General features: G+C 46.4%; 1 protein-coding gene across 1 annotated transcript in view; it reads right to left on the bottom strand.

Moving 5' to 3' along the window:
• LOC147100498 (endothelin-converting enzyme 1-like) overlaps positions 1–10,183 on the bottom strand; it is a 312,062-nt gene extending 301,879 nt beyond the window's left edge. The window contains exon 1 of the mRNA XM_085966797.1: positions 10,067–10,183. Coding sequence (XP_085822923.1) covers positions 10,067–10,069 — 3 coding nt within the window. The 5' untranslated portion in view covers positions 10,070–10,183. The remainder of the gene's footprint in view (positions 1–10,066) is intronic.
• Between the last annotated feature and the right edge of the window lie 6,471 nt (positions 10,184–16,654).

Raw genomic sequence — 16,654 nt, 5'->3', positions numbered from 1 at the left:
TAACAGGACATTTGGATAATCATAATTTAATAGGACAAAGTCAGCATGGTTTTATGAAGGGGAAGTCATGTTTGACAAATTTGCTGGAGTTCTTTGAGGAAGTAACGTATAGGGTGGATAAAGGGGAACCAGTGGACATACTGTATTTAGACTTCCAAAAGGCATTTGACAAGGTGCCACACAAAAGATTATTGCTTAAGATAAAAAATCACGGGATTGGGGGTAATATTCTGGCATGGATAGAGGATTGGCTATCTAACAGAAGGCAGAGAGTTGGGATAAATGGTTCATTCTCAGACTGGCAATCAGTAACTAGTGGTGTTCCGCAGGGGTCAGTGCTGGGTCCCCAACTCTTTACAATCTATATTAACGATTTGGAGGAGGGGACCGAGTGTAACATATCAAAGTTTGCAGATGATACTAAGATGGGAGGGAAAGTAGTGAGTGAGGAGGACATAAAAAACCTGCAAGGGGACATCGACAGGCTAAGTAAGTGGGCAGAGATTTGGCAGATGGAATACAATACTGGAAAGTGTGAGGTTATGCACTTTGGCAGGAAAAATCGTAGAGCAAGTTATTATCTTAATGGCAAGAAACTGGAAAGTACTGAAGTACAAAGGGATCTGGGGGTCCTGGTGCATGAAACTCAAAAGGTTAGTATGCAGGTGCAGCAAGTGATTAAGAAGGCCAATGGAATGTTGGCTTTCATTGCTAGGGGGATAGAATATAAAAATAGAGAGGTATTGCTTCAGTTCTACAAGGTATTGGTGAGACCGCACCTGGAATACTGCGTACAGTTTTGGTGTCCATACTTAAGAAAGGACATACTTGCTTTCGAGTCAGTACAAAGAAGGTTCACTCGGTTAATCCCAGGGATGAGGGGATGGACATATGAGGAGAGGTTGAGTAGATTGGGACTCTACTCATTGGAGTTCAGAAGAATGAGAGGCGATCTTATTGAAACATATAAGATTGTGAAGGGGTTGGATCGGGTGGATGCGGGGAAGATGTTCCCGATGATGGGTGAAACTAGAACTAGGGGGCATAGTCTTAGAATAAGGGGCTGCTCTTTCAAAACTGAGATGAGGAGGAACTACTTCACTCAGAGGGTGGTAGGTCCATGGAATATGCTGCCCCAAAAAGCTGTAGAAGCTACATCATTACATAAATTTAAAACAGAAATAGACAGTTTCCTAGAAGCAAAGGGAATTAAGGGTTATGGGGAGCGGGCAGGAATTTGGACATGAGTCTAGGTTCGGATCGGTCATGGCCCTGTGGGTAGCGGAGCGGGCCCAGGGGCCGTGTAGCCTGATCCTGCTCCTATTTCGTGTATCTAATTCTGTTAGATTCAGGAGATGGTTCTGTGATAGTGGATTGGCGGTTAGGATCAGATCAGCCATGATCTTATTGAATGGCGGAGCAGGCTCGAGGGGCCGATTGGCCTGCTCCTGCTCCTATTTCTTATGTTCTTAAACTAATAAGGGGGAGGAAGGGTTCAGGTAAAGGTAAATTTATAAGTCTAAAGAAGAAATTCAAGGCTGTAGAGCAGAGTAGCGATTTGGGTAAAATCAAGCAGATTGTCCCCAAGAGACAGAGGGCTAAAAATTGAGTAGCGCCCCAATGAGGTGCTAACTTCGCCGGGTAGCGCCCCGGAAAAATTAGCACCCCTGCGCCAGAAATTCAGTGGTTGCGCCCCAAGAGGGAAGCGGGCGCTACTGGAAGCGCCCCGTCTCCCTCTTGGGGCGCCGCGGTACTGCAGGCCTTCCTCCCCTTCTTAAAGGGGAGGGGCCTTGTGCAGCGCGACCTGGGGCCCAGCTGGGCCCCCGGGGATCGGGAGTGCAGGCAAAAGAGCCCGACACCCAAGAGAAGTGCCAGGCTCTTGGAGCGCAGCCGGCACTCCGCAGAGGGGGTTCAGGAGGCCGGGGACAGGATTGCAGGCAGGTGCTGGCAGGCGGCCAGCAACAAAAATGGCCATTCCGCACCTCGCCTTTAAATTGTGCCTCCCCGGCCGCAGGTACGCCCCCTGACCCTGTTGGACATAGCGTTTGGCGGTATATCAGGGGGCGCTCCCGAAGATCGTGGCCAGGGCGTGAGCGGGGCGCTGTGCACACCAATGATGTCATCGCCAGCGGCGCAGCGCACTACCGGTTAGCACCACCACTAACCTCCCGCTGAATTTTGCGGGAGGTGTGGGCAGTGCCGCACCCAGGCGCTAGTTGGTTTGCGCCCCACTTAGCGCCCTCTTAAGGCGCTACCAACTGAATTTTTCCCCCAGAGAGTTTAACAAAGGTAATAGGGCATTAGCGACTAAGGCCACATCAGGGGAAAAAAAATTGTAAAATGTTAAAATAAAGGTGCTATATCTGAATGCACAAAGCATTCGCAATAAGATAGAGATAGATGAATTAATGGCACAAATAGAGCTAAATGGGTTTGATCTGGTAGCCATTACTGAGATGTGGTTGCAAGGTGATCAAGGTTGGGAAATAAATATTTCAGGGTACTTGACTTTTAGAAGAGGGGCAAAATGGAAAAGGAGGTGGGGTAGCTCTGACAATGAAGGATGAGAAAAACAGTAGAGAGAAAGAATCTTAGCCCAGAAAATCAGGATGTAGAATCAGTACGCATGGAGCTATAAAATAACAAAGGGCAGAAAACACTGGTGGGAGCAGTTTATAAGCCCCCTAACAGTAGCTAGAGAGTTGGACAGAGTATAAATCAAGAAATTAGAGGAGCATGTAACAAGGGTAATGCAATAATCCTGGGGAACTTTAATTTTCATGCAGACTGGGCAAACCAAATTGGCAAAAGTAGCTTGGAGGACAAGTTCAAGGAATGCATTCGGGACAGTTTTCTAGAACAATATGTCGAGGAACCAACTAGGGAACAGGCTATTTTAGATCTAGTATTGTTTAATGAGACAGGGTTAATTAGTAATCTTATAGCAAAGGATCCTCTGGGGAAGAGTGATCATAATATGATAGAAGTGATCATATGTTGATAGAATTTCATATGTGGTTCAGTCGGAAGCTAGGGTCTTAAATTTAAACAAAGCCAATTACGGCGGTATGAGGGGTGAGTTAGCAAAGGTAGATTAGGAAATTAGTTTTAAAGATGTGACAGTAGATAAGCAATGGCAAACATTTAAAGAAATAATTATTAACTCTCAATGAATATACATTCCCTTGAGGAATAAAAACGCCACTGGAAAAGTGGTACAATCATGGCTAACTAGAAGTTAACGATAGTATTAGATTAAAAGAGGCTTACAATGTTGCCAAAAATAGTGTGCCTGAGGATTGGGAGGGTTTTCAAAATCAGCAAAGGATGATCAAGAAATTGATAGAGGGAGAAAGTAGAATATGAGAGTAAACTACCAAGAAATATAAAAATATTGTAAGAGCTTTTACAAGTATGCAAAAAGGAAGAGATTAGCAAAAGTAAACGTGGGTCCCTTAGAGGCAGAGACAGGAGAAATTATAATGGAGAATAAGGAAGTGGCAGAGATGTTAAACAAATATTTTGTATCCATCTTCACAATAGAAGACACAAAGAACATACCGGAAATAGTGGGGAACCAAGGGTCTAATGAAAGTGAGGATATTAGTAAAGAAAAAGTACTGGAGAAATTAATGGGACAGCAAGGCGACAAATCCCCTGGATCTGGTGGCCTACATCCTAGGGTTTTAAAAGAGGTGGCTGCAGAGATAGTGGATGCATTGGTTGTGATCTTCCAAAATTCTCTAGATTCTGAACAGTCCCAGTGGATTGGAAGGTAGCAACTATAACCCCGCTATTCAAAAAAGGAGGGAGAGAGAAAACAGTGAACTACAGGCCAGTTAACCTGACATCAGTCGTCACATAAAAGCTGGAATCCATTATTAAGGAAGTAGTAACAAGGCACTTCATAACATGATTAGGCAGAGTCGACATGGTTTTATGAAAGGGAAATAGTGTTTAACAAATTTTAGAGTTTTTTGAGGATGTAACTAGCGGGGTAGATAAAGGGGAACCAGTGGATGTAGTATATTTGGATTTTCAAAAGGCATTCGATAAGGTGCCACACAAGGTGGTTACACAAGATTAGGGCTCATGGGATTGGGGACAATATATTAGCATGGATTGAGGATTTTTTTTCTTTAAACTACAGAAAACAGAGTAGGAATAAACAGGTCATTTTCAGGATGGCAGGGTATAATGAGTGGAGTGCCGCAAGGATCAGTGCTTGGGCCTCAGCTATTTACAATTTATATTAATGACTTAATTGAAGGGAATGAGTAATATATCCAGGTTTGCTGACGATACAAAGCTAGGTGGGAAAGTAAGCTGTGAGGAGGAAGCAAAGAGGCTGCAAAGGGATATAGACAGGCTAGGTGATTGGGCAAGAAGATGGCAGATGGAATATAAATGTGGGGAAGTGTGAAATTATCCACTTTGGTAGGAAGAAGGGAAAAGCAGAATACTTTTTAAAAAGGTGAGAGATTGGGAAATGTTGGTATGCAGAGGGATTTGGCTGTCCTTGTACACTAATCACAAAGTTAACATGCAGGTACAGCAAGCAATTAGGAAGGCAAATTGTATGTTCGCTTTTATTGTAAGGTGGTTGGAGTATAAGAGTAAGAAAATCTTACTGCAATTATATCGGGCTTTGGTGAGACTACACCTGGAGTACGGGGTACAGTTTTGGTCTCCTTACCTTAGAGGGGGTGCAGAGGTTCACTGGATTGATTCCTGAGATGAGAGCTGTCCTAGAGGAGAGACTGAGTAGACTAGGCCTACATTCCCTAGAGTTTAGAAGAATGAGAGATGATCTCATTGAAACATATAAAATTCTTTGAGGGCTTGACAGGGTAGATGCCGAGAGGCTGTTTCCCCTGGCTGAAGAGTCTAGAACTAGGGGGCATAGTCTCATAAGGGATCGGCCATTTAGGACTGAAATGAGGAGAAATTTCTTCACTCAGAATTGTGAATCTTTGGAATTCTCTACCCGAGGGCCGTGGATGCTCAGTCAATGAATATATTCAAGACAGAGATCGATAGATTCTTGGATACTAAAGGAATCAAGAGATATGGGGATAGGGTGGGAAAGTGGCTTTGATGTAGAAGTTCACCCCTGATCTTACTGAATGGTGGAAGCAGGCTCCAGGGGCCGCACGGCCTACTCCTGCTCTTATTTCTTATGAACTCCCACAGCCAAGACTAACCTCAGAATTTGCTCTGATGCCTTATTTATGTATTACTGAATATCTACGTGCTCGGAACACTCCCAGGTTACATTACACTACACCACAGGTGAGTTCAGAGCACTGGAGAAGACGATGAAATAACCGTACGCGTATAAGGCCGTGCATGAACAGATGCTCGAGAACAACATTCACGACATTTGCTACTCTAAAAAATAGACACGCGAAGGCTAACCTTGGCGAGTTGCCGCAGTGCATCCTGTAGATAACACACACCTTCTGACTCAGGCCTGCGTGCTCCCAATGAGCCACAGCTGACACCAATGTCAGGGGAAGGCCTGTAGTGGCCATCACTGTATAAAGCAGCATTACAGGTCTACATGTGCAGGCTGAGGGCCGAGTCTACTCGTGACCAAAAACAAAATGCGGCCATTTGCTACAATTCAACACTCTCCCCCTTAAGGACCTGAAGAAAGGCACCTGGAGATGCACAGCAATGAGCAAGAGACCCAGTCTTGTTTACAGTCCTGACCTGTGCAGTGGGGCTGCCTGGCTCACTGTTCCAGCTTACAAGCTCAAACGTGCCCATTTACTTCTGTTTTTGATCTTGCAATTGCATAAAGGTTCTGGGGCATAACACAGGAGGAGGAAAACCACAGTTCAGCACGACAGGAGCGATCACGAGCAGGAGTGACTATTTGTTCTGTCAGCTGAGGAGACTGCTGGTGGTGGAGTTCCATGAGCTGGCAACAACACAGCAGTCAGGTATACACAACAGGGCTACATGCTTCAACAATAAACAAGGCTTTAAATCCAGGACTGCACCTGTGGCCCCTGTAAGTGCGTCAATTTGGGAAATAAAGGAACTGGCTTTATTCTACTATCAACCCAGAGGTTGAGAGTTAGAATCCCACCGTGACAAGTTGTGAAATCGTATTCAGTAAATCTAGTAATTTGAGAGCTGGTACAAGAATTATTATTTTTTAAAAATCATTCTTTGGGATGTGGGCAAGGCCAGCATTTATCGCCTTCTTGAACCGCTGCCGTCCGTGGGTGAAGGTGCTCCCACAGTGCTGTTAAGTAGTGAGTTCCAGTATTTTGACCCAGGTGATGATGAAAGGACGACGATATATTTCCAAGTCGGGATGGTGTGTAGCTTGGGAGGGCATCTTGGAGGTGATGGTGTTTCCGTGCACCTGCTGCCCTTGTCCTTCCAGGTGGTGGTGGAGGTCGCGGGCTTGAGAGGTGCTGCTGAAAAAGCCTGGGCGAGTTGCCGCAGTGCATCCTGTAGATATTACACACCTCCTGACTCCGAGGCCAGAGTGCTCCCACTGAGCCACAGCTGTCAGGGGAAGGCCTGCGGAGGCTATCACTGTATAAAGCAGCATTACAGATCTACATGTGCGGGCTGAGGGCCGAGTCTACTGGCGGCCAAGAACAAAATGCGGTCATTTGCTACGAATTAATACTCTGCCCGCTTGAGGACCCGAGGAAAGGTACTTAGTGAGGTGTCAAATTAGCACTTCAACGAGCAAGCGACTCAGTCTGGTTTACAGTCCTGACTTGTCCAGTAAAAAGGATGTGGGCTGCCTGCTTCAGTGTTCCAGTTTACAAGCTCAACTATACCAATTTCTTTTTGACCTTCCAATTGAATAAAAGTTCTATTAGATAGTAAGTTCTATGTTTAGTAGTTCAACAGTACACACGGCAGCCACAGTACGCTGATGGTGAAGGGAGTGTGTATTTAAGCCATAAAAGCTGCCCGATTATATTATAATGTAGGAACAGGGACTACACTTCAAAAGTACTTAATTGGTTGTAAAGTGCTTTGGGACGTCCTGAGGTCATGAAAGGCGTTATATAAATGCAAGTCTTTCTTTCGAAGGGAACCTGCCACCCAATGCTCCCCCTAATTTTTTTTTGGGTGCGTGGCCCCTTTAACGGGCTGCGTGGCCCATTCAAATTTCCATGCATGCGCGGTTTTTCCATTCAAAGGCCTGTGCGGGACCGCCAGACCGCTGCGCGGCCGCACAGCTTAACGGGAACGTTGCTGCACACCCCTGCACACGACTCCAGTCCCACACGATGTGGCTGATTCGGAAGTGGACCGCGCCAGTGTCTCAGGGAAGCTAGGGATGGGCAATCAATGTGGGCTTGACAGCGATGCCCACACTCGGAGAACAAAGTAAAGAATCTCAGCTTCAACAGTTTAATCTGAAGGTGCATCGTGTGAAGAGTGGATAGGAGAGAGTGATCACAAGGTCACCTAATAAACGGGCACCACTGAGCTCAAACTATTACACTGAACCAGAACTGTGTCGCACCGATTTCACCCCACGATTAAATTACCATTTTGCAGGTCACTTCCGAAAAAATTCCCGCCCATGTGTGGTCTCAGTTTGACAGCGGGAGTGGGTCCAAGTTACTGGTGCAGCTGTTTCCACAGAAGGGTTAAAAACCAAGAGAAAGACTTGCATTTCTATAGCGTCTTTCACCACCTCAGGTCATTCCCAAAGCGTTTCACAGCCAACAAAGTACTTTGACAATGTGGTTAGTCACTGCTGTAATGAAGGCAACGCGGCAGCCAATTTGCGCACAGCAAGCTCCCACAAACAGCAATGAGCTGCATGATTGTTAATTGAGGGATAAATATTGACCAGGACACTGGGCAGAACATAGAAACATAGAAGATAGGAGCAGGAGTAGGCCATTCGGCCCTTCGAGCCTGCTCCGCCATTCAACGAGATCATGGCTGATCATCCAAACCCTAGCACCCGGTCCCTACACCGACAGCCATCCCACACAAGCCCTATCCCCGTAACTCCCCTGCTGTTCTTGAGATGAGGCCTCGGTTCGACATCTCATTCAAAAGACGGCACCCAAGTATGTAGCAGTCCCTCAGTATTGCACTGGAGCGTCAGCCTGGATGACATACTCGAGCACCTGGAGTGGAGCATTGAGCCTACAACTGCCAGACTCAGAGGCGAGAGTGCTACCACTGAGATTAAGAGAATTCTTTACTGTGTCCACTGTAGCTTCCTCCTTATGGCAACTTAAACATCCAAAATAATCCACTGGCAACTTAAACATCCAAAATAATCCACTGGCAACTTAAACATCCAAAATAATCCAGTCAGTTTCCCCCCCCCAAAAGAAACTTGAATAACTACATTTATGCCTGTCATGTACACAGAATTTGGAGTTGCTCTGAATAGTGGGAGGCACCATTTGTCTCACAGCTTCTCACTCAGTCGCAGCCTGCAGTGTACAATCTTACTACAATAGATGGGCAAATTCACCCGACTGTTCAGACAAAGAATCAAACCTGCAACAGCAGCAAATACAAAGCATCTGGTATATTTATGAGCATCCTTTCAAAGAGGGTTGCCATGGAGCCCGGGCCAAAAGGTTACAGTGATACATCAGTGTAATGAAGATTCCGAGCATGCTGCATTGTTTATCTGAGCAGGTTGTTGTAACTTGCCTTGGAAATGTTTGCCTTTGCCCGGTCCTCTAGGACACCGACCCAATTTAATGCTTGAGAAAGTGACTTTGTTTATTTCAATCCCCAATTCAGAGACTGTCCAGTAACTAATTGACAACCCCTCTCTCTCTCTCCAGCTAACTAGCGGGCCTGGGTAAATTAGCACAAATATTTGAAAGAGGGGGAGTGGCTGCAATATTTTTAAAGTTTTATTTGTAAGCAGAGCCTGCAGAAACACAGTTTGCATCAGGACTGTACACCTGGTGATCAAAGAGAACTACAGCTCTGTTCCTGTGGCATTTACCAGCATCCAGTTCTTCCAACCGCGAATGACTGACACTGGAAGGAAGACAAGGGGCAGAATCAACTCCCTCCTCCCCTGCCACACTGAACTTTGCAAGGGGGTTGCAATCAGGGTTTTTTTTTTAGATGGGATCGGAGGGGGAGCGGAGGTCGATTCCATAGATTTCACTCCCACTGTATGTGAACAACATACAAAGCACCATCCCAGAGAGAAATAGCGAAACAGAAACTCATTAGTCACAGGGTGATAAGAGAGGCACCGGGTGTCATCTAGTTTACTGAACTGTTCCACTACTAATGGGAGGGAGGGAACTACATTTAAATCAGCTCAGGGAAAACAATGTGACATTGTTTGGGGAGGGGGGGGGGGGGTGGGTTGCTGAGGAAATGAATTACAGCCTCACTCATAACGGGAAATCCGGTAATCGGTTCTGCTTTTCCCAGCCGATCCTCTCCACACTCGGCACCTTGTTTGAGAGAGGGCTGGTGTAGCCTTCTCTGAAGTATGTGTGTGCAACTTGTTTACAGCTCGGCTCCCGGCCACAGAATACACATCTGGGAATAATGAGACACAATATTTACCCCACAGCCGAATGCCGGTCAGCTGCCCCGAGCAGGGGGGCGGGGGGGGGGGGGGGTTGTAGAATGTACCAGCGAATCGGTTTGAAAAAAATTAAACAAATGCACGCAGTCAGATGTCACACCACCCAGAGTTAGAAGTTGCTGTTTGACTCTGTTCCCCCCCCTCCCCACTTCAGTGAAACTGCTTCTGAAACTGACGATTAAACACAAAGTGAAATTAACACTGAATTAAACCATGACCACCCACATTAGCCACAGCATTTCCACTAGTTTTCCCCTCACCCTCGCCAAATAAACAGGTTAATCCCCCCCCCACCCCCAGATTAAATGAAACGAGGAGCCAGGACAGGGACAGTTTTGCTCCACTGAGATCAGCGTGGCTGCGAGGACATTCTGTCTCAATGCTTATGATGAACCTTTGACACGATTTCCGCACCACTCGCTCCAAACTCTTCACAACATCTGCAAACACCACTTTCACCCACCAGACCCAAGGATCAAAAGCCCTCCCTACCATTTTTGCCGCCTGCTCTCGCTCCCCCGCGTTGCTGCCAAGCTCCTAGTGTTTGTGCAGCAGCCGCTCCGCCGCGCTTGGTCCTTGCACCCAGCTCTTGTACAACGTGAGGCAGCACCAAGCGCCTGTGATTGACAGCACTCGCTAGCTGATTGACGGAGAGTGGGGACAAAGTGGGCGGGGTTCGGCTTTGGAACCACCAATCGCCTCTTGGGGGGGCGGGGCCAGACGCCCACTAACCAATTTGCATTAACCCCTTCCGTGTTGGAATGAGTACTTCGGACTTTTAAGATTCTGCATTTAAACAAAAAAAACCTGAAATGGTCTTAAATAAGGAAAGTAATATTCCCGTTATATGATTAAAATAAGTTTTTTTTAAATTATAATAGCAAAATACTGCAGATGCTGGAAATCCGAAATAACAACAGAAAATGCTGGAAAAACTCAGCAGGCCAGGCAACATCCGTGGAGAGAGAAATAGAGTCAACGTTTCAGGTCGAAACCCTTCGTCAAGACTGAAACGTTGACTCTATTTCTCTCTCCACAATGACTACACTCCAAAAGTACTTCATTGGCTGTAAAGTGCTTTGAGACATCTGATGGTTGTGAAAGGCGCTATATAAATGCAAGTCTTTCTTTCTCTCGCTGGTAACTGTCTGAGGCTGAACCAGACCTTGTTCTCAACCTTGGTGTCATACTTGACCCCGAGATGAGCTTCTGACCACATATCCACACCATCACCAAGACCACCTATTTCCACCTCTGGAACATCACCCAACTCCATCCCTGCCTCAGATCATCCACTGCTGAAACCCTCATCCATGCCTTTGTTACCTCTAGACTTGACTATTCCAACTCCTGGCTGGCCTCTCATGTTCCACCCTCAATAAACTTGAGGTTATCCGAAACTCGGCTGCACCAAGTCCCGTTCATCCATCACCCCTGTGCTCGCTGACCTACACTGGCTCCCGATCCGGCAATGCCTTGATTTTAAAATTTTCATCCTTGATTTCAAATCCCTCCATGGCCTTGCCATTTCCCAATCTCTGTAATCTCCTCCAGCCCCACAACCCCCCCCGAGATATCTGCGCTCCTCTATCTGGCCTGTTGAACATCCCCGATTTTAATCACTTCATAATTGGCGGCCGTGCCTTCAGCTACCAAGGCCCTAAGCTCTGGAATTCCCTCCCTAAGTCTCTCTGCCTCTCTACCTCTCTTTCCTCCTTTATGACGCTCCTTAAAACCTACCGCTTTGACCAAGCTTTTGGTCATCTACCCTAATATCTCCTTATGTGACTTGGTGTCAAATTTTGTCTGATAACACTCCTGTGAAGCGCCTTGGAATGTTTTACTACATTAAAGGCGCTATATCAATACAAGTTGTTGTTAAACAGCACGTCCAATAGCGCAGCATTGCACCAGTGTGTCAGTCTGGATTTTGTGCTCAAATCTCTGGAGTGAGACTTGAATGCACAGCCTTCTGACTCATAGGCGAGAATGTTACCACTGAGCCTCAGCTAACACCTTAAGTAACACACTATTTAAGCAGGGAATATACCAGACATTTGGTAATTTTTGTTTGAGTTAAATGACAGGAGAGGTGTGAAGGCGACATTTGTCAGTATTTATGTTATTTCAGACTTTCTAATGCAGCTTTAACACAATGATAGAGATTTGTTGTATTTATATACATCTGTCAGAAATGTCTGAAACAACTTCATATACAATGAATAACTATAAAGTGCAGTGACTTTAGTCAGGAAATGTGGCAAGCATTTTGCACACAGCGCGATTCCACAAACTGCAAAGAGGTGAATTAATCATAGAAACATAGGAGCAGGTTAATCTGCTGTTAATTGAGGGAGGAATGTTGACCAGGACACCAGGCAATGGGATCTTTAGCATTCACCTGAATCAGCGCAACAAGTAAATGGGATCTCGGTTCAATGTCTCAGTCAAAGGTTTGCATCTCTGACACACTCCCTCCGTACGTCACTGAAAGGGAAAGAAAGAAGGAAAGCAAGAAGGAAAGAGAAAAGTATTACATTTCTAAAGCACCTTTCTGTAATGGAACACGTTAGCTACAAAGTTTGAGATGAGATGATGAACCATTATGAAAGTACTAGCGAAGGTGTAGTTTCTGTTGAATATGGTACAGTGCTGTGCTCCCCCTCGCTCTGCATGTTCACGGGGTCTTTCTCCTGTAATACTCCGATGTGATGTAGTGCTGGAAAGAACAGGTGTGAAAGCTTCCTGGGATGTCTGCTGAAAATCTAATCGTGGTTCTGCTGGTCGCCCACCTCTGTCTATTGTAGACATCGATAGTTGTAGCTGTGTGCCAGAAGTAGCCTGTCCTGCGGCAGTGTGGCGGAGCGGGCCTTCGGCTCAGGGGTAGTATTCCCGCCTCTGATGTCAGAAGGGTCGGGTTCGGTCCCCACTCCCGAGAGCCCCGGCAAGCGTAGATCGGAGTGCTGGCTATGAAGACTGGGTTGATGCCCAGCGAGGGTACTTGTGTCGGATGGGTGCGAGTGATCCCCCCATTAAAACATAGATATGTTGCAGCCTGCATGGGAGAAGGTACTCTGAAGATAACAAAACATGAGGAGGCAATGGGAAATCACCTCAGCTAGTAAATAGCTCAGGAATGTCAGGTGAGATTTGAGTCAGCACCTGCCCTAGGGCAGAACACAATGGATGGATGGTTGCACTGTGGGGCCTGATTTGTTGGGGTGGGGGTGCTTCTCCTTTCACTGGTCCAGCTCCAGGTAAGGGACTGGTGCTGACGTGAGGAGCACCTATACATCCTGTGTTTCTGCCTGTATGCAACTCTTGGAGGCCTACTTTTTACATTAGCCACAGATCTGCTCGATCTCAAAACGTTGTACAGCCTCTGAATTCTGCGTTTATTGTTCTCTGCTTTGTCTCCAAGCACACTGAAGCCAGCTATTATCATTTCCCACATTCAGCCTCAGAGACAGTGCTCTATGAGTTAGTTCCCCATATCCATCAACAACTTGCGTTTATATATGCGACTCATCCAGGACTGGATGTCAGCAAAGAGGCAGTGGAGGGGTCGAGAGAGCTGGGTGTTGTCGGCGTACCTGTGGAAACCTGGCACCATGTCTTCGGATAGTGTCGCCGAGGGGTAATATATAGATAAAACATAGGAGGGAACCAATGATAGATCCTGGGGGTATTGCAGAGGTAACAGAGTGGAATCTGGAAGAGAAGACATTGCAGAATATCCAGGGCATTCAAATTCAACAGCTGTACAGTGGTGTAGTGGCTATGCTGCTGGACATGTCATCAAGAGGCCTGGACTAATATGAATTCACAATCCCACTGTGGCAGTCGGAGAATTTGAATTCAGTGTAAAAAAACCCCGCTGGCATAGAAACATAGAAGATAGGAGCAGGAGTAGGCCATTCGGCCCCTCGAGCCTGCTCCGCCATTCAATGAGATCATGGCTGATCATCCAAATTCAGTACCCTGTCCCTGCCTTCTCTCCATATCCCTTGATCCCTTTAGCCTTAAGAAATATATCCAACTCTTTCTTGAATATATTTAATGAATTGGCCTCTACTGCCTTCTTTGGTAGAGAATTCCACAGGTTCACCACTCTCTGGGTGAAGAAATTCCTCCTCATCTCTGTCCTAAATGGCTTACCCCTTATCCTTAGACTGTGATCCCTGGTTCTGGACTCCCCGACCATCGGGAACATCCTTCCAGCATCTAGTCTGTCTAGTCCTGTTAGAATTTTATAGGTTTCGATGAGATCCCCTCTCATTCTTCTAAACTCCAGCGAGTACAAGCCCAATCGACCCAATCTCTCCTCATACATCATTCCTGCCATCCCAGGTATCAGCCTGGTGAATCTTCGCTGCACTCCTTCCATGGCAAGAAAATCCTTCCTCAGATAAGGCGACCAAAACTGCACACAATACTCAAGATGTGGTCTCACCAAGGCCCTGAACAACTGCAGCAAGACATCCTTGTTCCTGTACTCGAACCCTCTCGCTACGAAGGCCAACATACCATTTGCCTTCTTAACCGCCTGCTGCACCTGCATGCTTACTTTCAGCGACTGGTGCACAAGGACGCCCAGGTCTCATTGCACTTCCCCTTCTCCCAATCTATTGCCATTCAGATAATAATCTGTTTTCCTGTTTTTGCCACCAAAGTGGATAACCTCGCATTTATCCACGTTATATTGCATCTGCCATGCTTCTGCCCAATCACCCAACCTGTCCAAATCATACTGGAGTTTCTCGGCATCCTCCTCACAGCACATACCCCAGCTTTGTGTCATCTGCAAACTTGGAGATATTACATCTAGTTCCCTCGTCCAGATCATTAATATATATTGTGAATAGCTGGGGTCCTAGGACCGATCCCTGTGGTACCCCACTAGTCACTGCCTGCCACTCGGAAAAAGAGCCGTTTATTCCAACTCTTTGCTTTCTGTCTGCCAACCAGTTCTCTATCCAAGTCAATACCTTGCCCCCAATCCCATGTGCCTTAAAGTCAATACCTTGCCTCCAATCCCATGGGGCATCAGTAAAAGTGACCACAAAGCTGTCGGATTGTCATAAAAAACCCAATTGGTTGATGAATGTGCTTTAGAGCAAGAACCTGCCGACCGGTCTGTATGTGACGCCAGTCTCACACCAACATGGTTGGCTCTTAACTGCCCTCTGAAGTGACCTAGCAAACCACTCAGTTGTACTAGGTGACATGAAGTTTGCCATTCATGTAGAAATGACTTATGAAATATACTGGGCAGTCTGCTGGTGGCGCTGTCCAGGGAGAGTATAAATACTCGGGCACGGGCCCAGCTTGCTCAGGACATTTTGTAAACAGGAACTAGTGAAGGACAACTAGACTTCCATGTTGTGAAACAGTCGATTAAAGCCTTGTTTAATACTCTGACCAAGTGACTAGTAGTTTCCTTACGTCAATTTAATCGACTGTTTGCTGCTCCACGCTCTGAGTGGTTTTGGGAACAGACGGCTATGACTCAAACGGTAGAAGGGAACCAGAGGTAGTAATCAATCCATCATGTAGAAACTACTCCGACCCGCCCGTCTTGACCTGGACCCGAATTCACCTACAACGGCTAAGGTATGGAAACACTGGTATCGTACCTTCAGCAACTTCCTCAGGGTGTGTGGTGAGAATGTTCCTGATAAGTTAGAGATACTTGCCAATTATGTATCCCCTCATGTGTTTGACTATATCGAAGACTGTGTAGACTATGACTCCGTTATCCAAATACTACAGCAACTATATGTTAAGGCCCCAAACAAAATATTTGCTCGGTATCTACTGGCCACAACTCGACAACAACCCGGGGTATCACTTGATGAATTCCTTCAAAAGCTTCGCAGGCTCAGCAAGGATTGTAATCTCAAAGCTGTCTCAGCTGAGCAATACTAGGAGGAGTTAATTTGTGATTCCTTTATTAATGGAATTGTGTCTCCTTTCATACGCCAGCATCTGTTGGAGAATAAAACCCTCAAGTTACAAGCTGCCTATGACCAGGCATGTTCTTTGGACTTAGCAAAATAAAAAGCAGATGCCTATCTTTTACCGCATGCACAGACTGCTGCTATCACTTTTGGTGACTCCTCCAATGGGCCTCGGGCGGAAGCCCTCACTGATGACTACTCTATCCAAGCCGATAATGACCCTACCCTAGAAGCCCTCACTGATGACGACCCTGCCCTAGCGGCATCTTGGCAATCTGGAAGGAAGTGTTTCTTCTGTGGAGGTGCATTCCACTATAGGAAATTTTGTCTTGCTCATAACGCAACCTGCAGTCATTGCAGTAAGAAAGGTCACTTTTCTAAGGTATGCCAGGCAAGAGCCTCTGTTTGTAAGAAAGATCACTTTTCGAAGGTATGCCGGTCAAGAGCCCCTGTTAGTTTTGTAGCTGCTATCTATAAAACTGCTCCTCCCCCAAGAGCCACTACTAAGGTCACAACTGTCAAGGGTAAAACTGTTCCTCCTCCCATCACAGCTGTTTTTCCCCAAAGCCTGTCCCATGTAGCCACGAAGGTTTCGGTAAATGGACACATTTTGGGTGCACTAATCGACTCATGCAGCTCTGACAGCTTCATCAGTGAGCAGGCTGTCAGTAAGTTAAAACTGCGTATTTACCCCTTGGACAGGGAAATTGCGATGGCTCTGATGACACTGACCACCAACTCTTCCGGCTTTTGTCTTGTCGACCTTATTCTCAATGGCCGCACTTGTTCCTCCACCCGGCTCAGGGTGCTTAAAAGCCTATGCAGTGATGTGCTCCTGGGACAGGATTTCCAGAAACAACACAAAAGACTCACTTTTGAGTTTGGAGGGTCAAAACCGGAGATTGCTATTTCCAAAGTACCATTTTGTGTGCTTTTGGCAGCTTCGCTTGACGAGCCCTCGTTTGCCAATCTTTCCCCCCGATGTAAGCCCACAGTCACTAAATCACGACGAGGCAGAGATCTCTCGCCTTCTAGCTGATGGTATCATTGAGCCATGTTCATCTTCCTGGCGGGCTCAAGTCGTCGTTGTTAAAAATCCTCTGAAGCAACACAAGAAATG

The sequence above is a fragment of the Somniosus microcephalus genome, chromosome 25, assembly GCF_052327205.1.
Source record: "Somniosus microcephalus isolate GS21.2 chromosome 25, FLI_Smic_1.0, whole genome shotgun sequence".
Lineage (NCBI taxonomy): Eukaryota > Metazoa > Chordata > Chondrichthyes > Squaliformes > Somniosidae > Somniosus > Somniosus microcephalus.
This window is presented reverse-complemented; position numbering and strand designations above follow the sequence as displayed.